This window comes from Pristiophorus japonicus, chromosome 1 (assembly GCF_044704955.1).
Source record: "Pristiophorus japonicus isolate sPriJap1 chromosome 1, sPriJap1.hap1, whole genome shotgun sequence".
Lineage (NCBI taxonomy): Eukaryota > Metazoa > Chordata > Chondrichthyes > Pristiophoridae > Pristiophorus > Pristiophorus japonicus.
This window is the reverse complement of record NC_091977.1, coordinates 159,609,184-159,619,591: the sequence shown is the minus strand read 5'-3', so window position 1 is coordinate 159,619,591 and position 10,408 is coordinate 159,609,184. Positions and strand designations below refer to the sequence as shown.

The following is a 10,408-nucleotide window of genomic DNA, read 5'->3' as shown; positions in this document are numbered from 1 at the left end:
GGGAAGTTCTGCTACAACTGTACAGGGTATTGGTGAGACCACATCTAGAGTACTGCATACAGTTTTGGTCTCCTTATTTAAAGAAAATAAGAAATAGGAGCAGGAGTAGGCGAGTGGAAACACCCTCCCTGCATGTACTTTGTCGAGCCCCCTCAGTATCTTATATGTTTTAATAAGATCACATTTCATTCTTCTGAGCTCCAATGAGTATAGGCCCAACCTACTCAACCTATCTTCATAAGTCAACTACCTCATCTCCGGTATCGACCTAGTGAACCTTCTCTGAACAGCCTCCGATGCAAGTATATCCTTCCTTAAACATGGAGACCAAAACTTATAAGGAGGGATATACTTGCTATGGAGGCAGTTTTGGAGCAGGTTGGGCCTATATACATTGGAGTTCAGAAGAATGAGAGGTGATCTTACTGAAACATATAAGATACTGAGGGGGCTCGACAAGGTAGGTGCAGAGCAGGTATTTCCACTTGTGGGGGAAATCTAGAACTAGGGGGCATGGGTTAAGAATAAGGGGTCGCCCATTTAGAACTGAGATGAGGAGTTTCTTCTCTCAGAGGGTTGTAAATCTGTGGAATTTTCTGCTCGAGAGAGCTGTGGAGGCTGGGTCATTGAATAAATTTAAGGTCGAGATAGACAGATTTTTGAACGATAAGAAAGTGAAGGGTTATGGGGAGCGGGCAGGGAAGTGGAGCTGAGCCCAAGATCAGATCAGCCATGATCTTATTAAATGACGGAGCAGACTCGAGGGGCCAAATTTCTTATGTTTCTCATGACACCAGAGAGAGGGAGGGGGGTACGGTAAGGAGTTAAGACACTATTTTTTTGCCCAGCGAACAGCACTGAGGGTCAGTGCCAGAGAGAGGCTGAGACTTAAAACTTCATCTCGTTTCCCCAGTGATATAATGTGCGTCAAATCAGTTGGCAAAATTCTCTGCGTGTCCATGTTTTCTTACACTTCTGATTTCTCCTTAGTTCCATCCTGTGCGTATGATTTCACTGTCCCCTGACTCATCTGCTCTTCGATTTTCTTCATTTGCGTATTGTCTTGATAATTTCATGGGGCTTCTAGGAATGATCATGCCACCCAAATTGCAGCTTCTAGTAGTTGTGGCATTGTGATTTGTTCTTGGAGAATCAGATACAGAAGCTGAAGGAATCTCAGGGAAAACTGGGTAAGTCAGGACATTGTTAGCGTTTGTGGGATAAAACCCCATTCTGCAGCTAGAGCATCTTATGGTTTTTTTTCTTCTCTTTTTTTCCCTCTTAGTCTATAATGGCAGCTGCTCATTATTACGCCCTTCACACCCGATCCAGATTAACCTTTTTCTAACCTCTTCATTACCATTTCAATTTGGCCCATCATCCCTTGTCTCTCTAATCCCTTCCACCCCATCACAGACCTTCCTGTTGTTCTTTCTTCCCCTCCCCCTTTCAGTGCTTAAGAATGTGCTCTTTTCGAACATTTGGCAGTTCTGACGAAGGGTCATCGACCCGAAACGTTAACTCTGTTTTTCTCTCCACAGATGCTGCCTGATCCACTGAGGTTTCCCGCATTCTCTGTTTTTATTTCAGATTCTAGCATCCGCACTATTTTCCTTTTGTAATATAGACTGGAACCTGGTAATGTAATTTTTTATGTATCTATTCTATATTAAAAACAAATTTCCTAATACCAAATCATCCTCTTGGTGGTGCATTGTCAATAAAGCAGCTGCACTTAACAAATCTTATCCTGCTTTGTAATTTTTTTATTTTGATGTTGTTCATAAAGCAGAGCTGGCAATGGCTCGGCCTAGGCTGGATTGTTACAGCAACTACACGAAAGCCCAACATTTGGAAATGTGTTTGTATGTCTTTGTATGCATGTGCCATTTGAGTGGTAACAAGACAGGGCTTGTTACAATTGGTGTGCATCTGAATTGTATTAAACTAAATCATTAATGCAGATGTTGTATATGTATATTCTGATTTTGTAATTCCATGAGTGCATTTACAGGAGTGGGAATTACTATCTGCTGTACCATTGGGAAATGGAATTGTGCCTAGTGCCATATTTATAACAGTATATACATTAAAAAAAATGCTTGTTTAAGGTACAAAGAACTTGCAAATTGAAAGAATAATTATGTAAGATGGCTCAGGTCAGTCGGAGTGTGGAGAAAAGAGAGAATCTCAGCCCAAAGGAGGGGATTGACTGGAGGATAGCAATCAAGTTGTATGTAAAACAATAATAATAATACATTGATATGTTTCATTGTATAACTCATTTTTATACAGAAAAAATACTTCTGTTGTGTTCCAGGGGGTCAGTGGAATTTTTATGACATGGGAGGGGGGCCTCAGAAGCAAAAAGGTTGAGAACCCCTGCTATAGTCGGTGGAAGGTTTCTTCAGTAATGGTGCCTATTCTTTTTGGTAAGATTACGGTGGTCTTCTCACAAAGATTGATAAATCAACTGGTTTAATCGCAGATTAACAGGATGCCACCACATCGGTGAATTCAGAGATTTGCATTCTTTTTAAGCCACTGTTTAATTAGCCAATGTGCGATAGTTTGCTGGGGTGGAATGCTAATTGGATGATCACCACGTTTAGTCAGGATTTCAGTGACCTTATCAACAAATAAAAAAATACACATTAGTTTTTAAACTGAATTAGTTTTCTCCTGGAAATATTATTTTCAGATAAATAGCTATTTAATATTTAAGATGTAAAATAATTAATGTAATTTAAACTAACAATTGGAGGTCCTTTGCAATTTCATTACCTACCTGTTGTGGTTCCATGCATTCTTGTAATAAGCAAGATTTATCTATATAATTTAATCTGGGTAAACACACAACCCGTTTACTTAAAATAGACAATTCGTGAGGCTGTGGTACAAATACAGTTTTGGTACAATTACAGTTTTGGTACAACTAAATCAAGAAAACAGAAAAAATAATTAGCCTTTGCATTGCTGACAGACTTACTGAAATCCAACTGTTTTTTTTTCTCATTTAGCTGACTGTAAGCCCAGGGGTGGAACATTAATCTGATGCAGTATTTAATGTCAAAGCAGAAAGAGAACTGCTGAAGCTTGGAACCCAACAGTTACTGAATAAGTAAACTGGTTAGTGGCACTCATAGGGTTAACACAAGTTATTTGTGATTATGAGTGAGCTGGTTCCAACACATTCAAAACTCTGTTAAATTGCAACAAGTGACCTACAAGTCAGTTTGCTTTGGGGTTGAGAAGACATTTCAAAGAGCTTTGTCTTTGCAGAATTTTACTTCTGATTATCCACTTACTTCGGGATATTTAATGGTGGAAGAAATTATTACAGTGTAAACTGTGCACTGACTGGAGAAGTAGGTTTGATGATCCAACTTATTCTTTCTCATACCATAATTTATTATTTCACAGAACTAGGAACACTTAAACAGCATCAGATAAAGTAGTTGCAGTCTGAGAGTCTGAATAGTTTGACCCACCTGTTGCCGACTGAACCAGCGGGCATCTACAATTTCCTCCTTGTCCACAATAATTTCTGTTGATACAGCGATAGCTTGGCAACCAATCATGAGAGACGAAGGCATTGGCCAGGGCTGACTGGAGACATACTGAACATGCCCAATCTTGACTGCAGTTTCTTCTGCTACCTCTCTTCGAACAGCATCCTCTATTGTCTCCCCTTTTAAAACATAGAAATTAAAGTGCTGCACAAAGATATCACAAGGCATGCAATTTTTCCAATATCTTCTTCTGTTCATATTCAGGTTTAAAAATTCAAAAAGAGAAAACCAGTCATTGTCTACAATTGGAGATTTTGATACTAGATTGAGAGCTGGTGGATTTCTTCCAATCAAACTTGGAGATAGCCGAGTGGATTATATATTATTTACTGGGCCACTATGTAGTATTGGTCTCTGATGGGATGATAACTACAGCTAACAATTAAAGTCCAAATATGTTTTGGCCATTGCCAACCAGCTTTTGGCATGTAAATGAGAAACACTTCAGTATTAAAGAGTTCTTCAGTAACAGGAAACTGCTGGTACAATTTATCTGCATTAGAATGCAACAATATTTCCCTTTACCAGTATTACTATCTTCCATCCTCCATAAACTCAGTTCATCCAAAACTCTGCTGCCCATATTCTATCCTGCACCAAATGTCACTTACTCATCATCTCTGATCTTGCCGACCTACATTGGCTCCTGGTCCACCAACAGCTTGGATTTAAAATTTTCATCCTTGTGTTCAAAATCCCTCCATGGCCGCGCCCCTTCTCCTCTGGCCCAAAATCTTCGAAGAACTCTGTGTTCCTCCAACTCTATACTCTTATGCATCTCCCACACACTCTTTGTCCCACCATTGATGGCTATGCCATTAGCCGTCTAAGCCCTAAGCTCTGGAGTTCCCTCCCCAAAGCTCTCCATCTCTTCACTTCTCTCTCTCTCTCTCTCCTCCTCCTTTAAGATCTTTAAGAACGACTAAGCAACAGCCAAAACACATTCAGACTCAACAGTATTTTTGAAGTACTTTCCAGCATTGTAGTTCTAATGACAAAACTAAGATAAAAAAACCTCTAAGTTCCAAAAACTGTGTATCTGTCTGACAGTTACTGCTTAAGAACATTGTATGCATGAGTTTAAAAAAAAAAGTTCCTGGGATGTGGGCGTCACTGGCAAGGCCATCATTTATTGGCCATCCCTAATTACAATTGGGAAGATGGTAGTGAGCTGCCATTTCAGAGGGCAGTTAAGAGTAAACCACATTACTGTGTATCTGGAGCCACATATAGGCCAGACCAGGTAAGGATGGCAGATTTCCTTCCTAAAGGATATTAGTAAACCAGATGGGTTTTTACAACAATCCAAGTTTCATGGTCACCATTACTGATACTAGTTTTTTATTCCAGATTTATTTAATTAACTGAATTCAAATTTCCCCAGCTGCCAGGGTGGGATTTGAACTCACGTCTCCAGATCATTAATCCAGGCCTTTGGATTACTAGTCCAGTAACATAACCACTATGCTGCCGTACCCCTAAAGGTATGCTACCATATGTAGTTCAATTATATTTTAAAACCTTTAAGCAATGATACTGGAGGTCACACAAGCCATAACTGGCTTTGACAAATTTCAGACCTAGCCCCATGCTTATGCAGTCTACTGCTATCAGGGCAGGGAATGCCACTTACCTACACACTTTCAGGGTTGAAGAGTTTTGAACTTGACAGCAACAAGATGAGTTCCCCAGCTATCATGCAATCTATCCCAATAATCCCCTCAATACATTTGCCCATTTAACCTATAGAACATTTTACAATCTAAGTAAATAATGCATAGGCTGCACCTGGCATTGGAAAACCACCGAGAGGTGATTTTGTGGACACACTCCATTCAGCCAACACACTGCAAATGCACCCACCAACTGCCATTTGCAATGGTAGCCAGGGACCAACCAATGAACAGGTTTATTCCAGCACCCTAATGCCCTCTAGACATCCACAGAAATGCACACAGACCAAACCCAGTGCCTCAGGAGGCCTCTGTTCCATGATCCTACACAACCCAAGTCCTCTGTCTTGAATGACCTGGCCCTGTCAAAGAGTAAAGCTACCCAAATGTGAAGAACTATGCAAGTTCTGCATGCATTTATTTGCAAATACCAAGGGCTGGATTTCCCCGGGTCCCAACTGCACAGTGCAAGGGACCCGGGAGACAGTGGGAAACCTGTAAGGTCAGTTTTCCTCGCACGCTGTGGAATTTTAGCTCACAGCAGCGAGCGATGTCATGGGCGGGTTTCCTGCCCGAAAGTCAGTCTGATTGACAGGCTGGCTTCCAGTCGTGTGGGGAATTTGGAGAAAGAGGCTACAGCATCAGTTAAGTGCTTGGCCAGGATGTTGGCGGGGGGGAGAAGGGGTCCAATCCCCGACCTGAGTTGCGATCCTGGGGGCGGGGGGGGGGGGTGGGGAAGAAAGAGGTGGGTCTGATCCCGACCCGAGGGAGAGGGGAACTGGTGTTCCAGGCCTGGGGGAGGGGGGGTGGGGGGGAGATGGGCACTCCGCCCCTCCTGTCCCGCCCGAGTGAAAGGTGAAAGTGGGCGGGATTCACGGTGGGAGTCACATTTTTCAACTTTCACTTCCCCCCCCCAATGCCTCCAACACACCCGCTCTTACCTCAGAAAATTCCAGCCCAAGTGTTCTGTAAAGTATCATAAACCAAAAAAGTATGCCAATGTTATCTATCTCTAACAAAAATATATTCATCTGGTGTTATATTGTTGATTTGAGAAGTTATTTTGCCTACAATTGTTCAAAAGATGCTTAAATTATGTCATGGCAGAAATGGGGGAGCGTGAGGTTGATTGAAGCCAGTTAGCCTACTGGTGGCCATGTCTTTGGATGCAGGTCAATAGGGCTGGATTTTCGGTTCTGCTCATTTCGGGGCGGTAATGGCGGCGGGGTGGTAAAGTTTGCACCCGGGAAAAGGTTTGCGTCGCAGTCAGTAAAATTGGGCAGCTGGGCCCAGAGTGTGGGGTGGAGCGCAAAGGGAGGCATTGCACACCTCTCTTAAGGCACTAGGCAGGCTGAGCAAGCGAAAATCCAGAACTAAACAACCGGCCACGGGGCACTCCGAGAGAGGCCTGGGGAGAAAAAAAAATCCTGAAAAAAACCCACCAAAAACATTCACAATAAATAACTCACGCCACCACAACATATATTGCAAAAAAATTAAATTAAAAACAATCACACGTACCTGAGGTCGACATTACTTACCTCACTGCAGCCGCGACAGCTCGGATCGCCCGCTTTCACAGATAGTCCCAGCACGGCGCTCTTCAGAGCACTATGGATTGAGCGGTAGCCAAAAATAGAGCCGGTGTCGCAACCAGGGGCGGTGCACACCGGCTCTTTTGGGCGGTAATGCTCCACGCCCCGCTGAAACCGTCACTGTAAATCTCAGCGGGGTGCTGGAAGCTGTCCGCACGCCCAGAAGACCATTGCCACCCCTCAGGGGCAAAAACAGAGGTGGCAATAAGCCGAAAATCCAGCCCAAAGAATTTTGCAAAAGAGGTTATGACCATTTAGTTCATTGTGTCTCCGCTGGCTGGCTGAAAGATCAATCTACGTAGTCCCATTTCACTACGTTTTCCCCATGCCTGTTAACTTTTAAGAAACATTTATCCAGTTCCCTTTTAATAACCATAATTGGTTCTGATTCCATCAGTTTCTAGTAGCCCATCCTATGTCTTAAAAACCCTTTTGATCATCTTAAATTTATGTCCTCCAACTATTAGACTTTCTGACCAATGGAAATAATTTCCCTCTACTTTTATGAAAATCTTCATAATTTTGAATACTGTTATCATTTCTCCTTTAAACCATCGCTATGCAAGTGAAAAAAAAATGTTTCCTAGTCTATCCTCATAATGAAGGCCTCTCATACATAGTATCTTCCAAGCAACTCTCTTGTGTACCCTCGCCATGATGTTGACATGCTTCCTAAATACTGCACCCAAAACTGGACACAATTTTCTAACTATGGTATAACCAGTGATTTCTACAGATTTAGCATTACCTCTTTGCTTTTTTACTCTATGTCAATGTGTATCAAACCAAGGAATCTGTACACTTTTTTCATAGCTTTATCTACTTTTATAGATTTGTGTATCTGTACATCTAAATCTACTTGCTCTTCTACTCCTTTTAAAATTTTATCATTTAGTGTGTATTTCCGCTCCTTATTCTGCCTCCCAATATGTATCTCCTCACATTTCTCTGCATGAAGTTTCATCCGACATCTATTTGCCCAATCTACTAGCCTGAGGCTATGTTGTTCTGAACGCTTTTAACAGTCCTCTTCAGTTAACTAAGCTCTGGACTGAATTATATTTCATCACCTTGTTTCCACCCTAAAATGACTGCTGTGGAAAAGATTGTTCTGCTTTTATAATTTATTAAAAATGTAAGTTTTTGAGAAGTTAATTTCTGTGAAACACCATATTTGTTATAGGTTTTTATATCAAAGAACAAGCTTGAGGTTCTTTTTATGGAAAACAAATGTTCTGTTGCTATCAGTTTATAGTGGTGGGAAATTAAAGTCAAAAGTTAGGTCTGCTGCTGTCAGCTTTTGGACACTCACCAGAAACGGAGGAGTTATTGCTTTTTTCCAATAGCATCATTTAAAGTGGCAAACACGAGCTGAATCCCATTTGGACTACTAATGAAATATAAACCCCTTCCTACATGATTTCTCTAAACTACTTTCTAAGGCAAAAAAGGGAAGCCTATGTCAGATATCATGAGCTCAATACTGCAGAATGCCTAGAAAAGTATAGAAAGTGCAGGGGTGAAATTAAGAAGGAAATTCGGAAAGCAAAAAGAGTGCATGAAAAAATACTGGCAAGTAGAATCAAAGAAAACCCAAAGACGTTTTACAATTACATAAAGTTCAAGAGGATAACGAAGGAAAAACTAGGGCCTATTAAGGACCAAAATGGTGATCTATGTGTGAAGGCGGAGGATGTGGGTAAGGAACTAGATGAATACTTTGCGGCTGTTTTCACAAAAGAGGGGGACAATGCCAACATTGAAGTTCAAAAGGAAGAGAGTGAAATATTAGACGGGATAAACATAGTAAGAGAGGAAGTATTAAGGTGTTTAGCATCCTTCAAAGTAGATAAATCGCCAGTACTGGATGAAATATATCTGAGGCTTTTAAACGAAGCAAGGGAGGAAATTGTGGTGGCTCTGATCATCATTTTTCAATCCTCCCTGGCTATAGGAGTTGTGCCAGAGGATTGGAGAACTGCTAACGTTGTACCATTGTTCAAAAGGAGGAAGGGATAAACCGAGCAGTTACAGGTCAGTTAGTTTTACAGGAATCAATTCGGAGGGACAGTATAAACCTTCATTTAGAAAGACACAGATTAATCAAGGACAGTTACCATGGGTTTAAGGGAAGGTCGTGTCTGACTAACTTGAGTTCTTTGAGGAGGTAACAAGGAGGGTCGATGAAGGCAGTGCGTTTGATGTAGTTTACATGGATTTTAGCAAGGCTTTTGACAAGGTCCCACATGGTAGGCTGATCAAAAAAGTAAAAATCCATGGGATCCAAGTGAGAGTGGCAAATTGGATCCAAAATTGGCTCAGTGGCAGGAAGCATAGAGTAATGGGTGAGGGTGACTAGAAGGCTGTTTCCAGTAGGGGTTCCACAGTGCTCAGTACTCCATCCCTTACTTTTTGTAGTATATATTAATTATTTAGACTTGAGTGTAGGGGGCAGGATAAATAAATTTTCAGATAATACAAAAATTGGCCGTGTGGTTGACAGTGAGGAGGAAAGCTCTAGACTGCAGGAAGATATCGATGAACTGGTCAGTTGGTTAGAAAAGTGGCAAATGGAATTCAATCCGGAAAAGTATGAGGTAATGCATTTGGGGAGTGGCAACAAGGCAAGGAAATACACAATAAATGGAAGGATACCGAGAGACCTTGGAGTATATGTCCACAGATCCTTAAAGGTAGCAGGACAGGTCGTTAAGGTAGTTAAAAAAGCATACGGAATGCTTTTTTTTTATTAGCCGAGGCATAGAATACAAGAGCAGGGAAGTTATGTATACAACACTAGTTAGGCCACAGCTTGAGCACTGCGAGTAGTTCTGGTCACATTGCAGGAAGGACGTGATTGCACTAGAAAGGGTGCAGTGATTTACGAGGATGTTGTCAGGACTGGAAAACTTTAGCTATGAGGAAAGATTGGATAGGCTGGGTTTGTTTGGACAGAGAGGGCTGAGGGAAGATTTAATTGAGGTGTATAAAATTATGAGGGGCCTAGATAGAGAGGATAGGAAGTACCTATTTCCCTTAGCAGAGGGGTCAATAACCAGGGCATAGATTTAAAGTAGTTGGTAGAAGGATGAGAGAGAGGAGATGAGGAAACATTTCTTCACCCAGAAGGTGGTGGAACTCACTGCCTGAAAGGGTGGTAGAGGCAGAAACCCTCATCATATTTAAAAAGTACTTGGATGTGCACTTAAGAGTCATAATCTACAGGGCTACCGACCTAGTGCTGGAAGGTGGGAATAGGCTGGGTAGCTCTTTTTCGACTGACACGGACACGATGGGCCAAATGGGATTCTTCTGTGTCGTAATTTTTCTGTGATTCTATGATTTCTATGATTCTATTCTACACCTCTCCCACAAATATCTGCATTCTTTGTCAAACTTATACATGATCCAGATTCTCAAGTATATTCCCTCACATCATAATTTTAAGCAATAGTTTTGTGTCTACAGAATCACACTGATCACTCGGGGAGTTTGTTTACAGTGATTGAATAGGTCAAATTTAGTATTCATCAGATGGAATTCTGGTACATATTGACGTTTGGAGATT

The 10,408-nt window shown here is 41.5% G+C and overlaps 1 protein-coding gene across 4 annotated transcripts in view; it reads right to left on the bottom strand.

Annotated features, from left to right (window-relative positions):
- Window positions 1–463: 463 nt before the first annotated feature.
- The window catches only part of nudt12 (nudix (nucleoside diphosphate linked moiety X)-type motif 12), a 30,989-nt gene continuing 21,044 nt past the window's right edge, over window positions 464–10,408 (bottom strand). For all 4 annotated transcript variants that reach the window (XM_070865604.1, XM_070865791.1, XM_070865887.1 and 1 more), the window contains 2 exons: window positions 3,492–3,691; window positions 464–2,628 (listed from right to left, as the gene is read on the bottom strand). In XM_070865604.1, coding sequence (XP_070721705.1) covers window positions 2,518–2,628; window positions 3,492–3,691 — 311 coding nt within the window. In that variant the 3' untranslated portion in view covers window positions 464–2,517. The remainder of the gene's footprint in view (window positions 2,629–3,491; window positions 3,692–10,408) is intronic.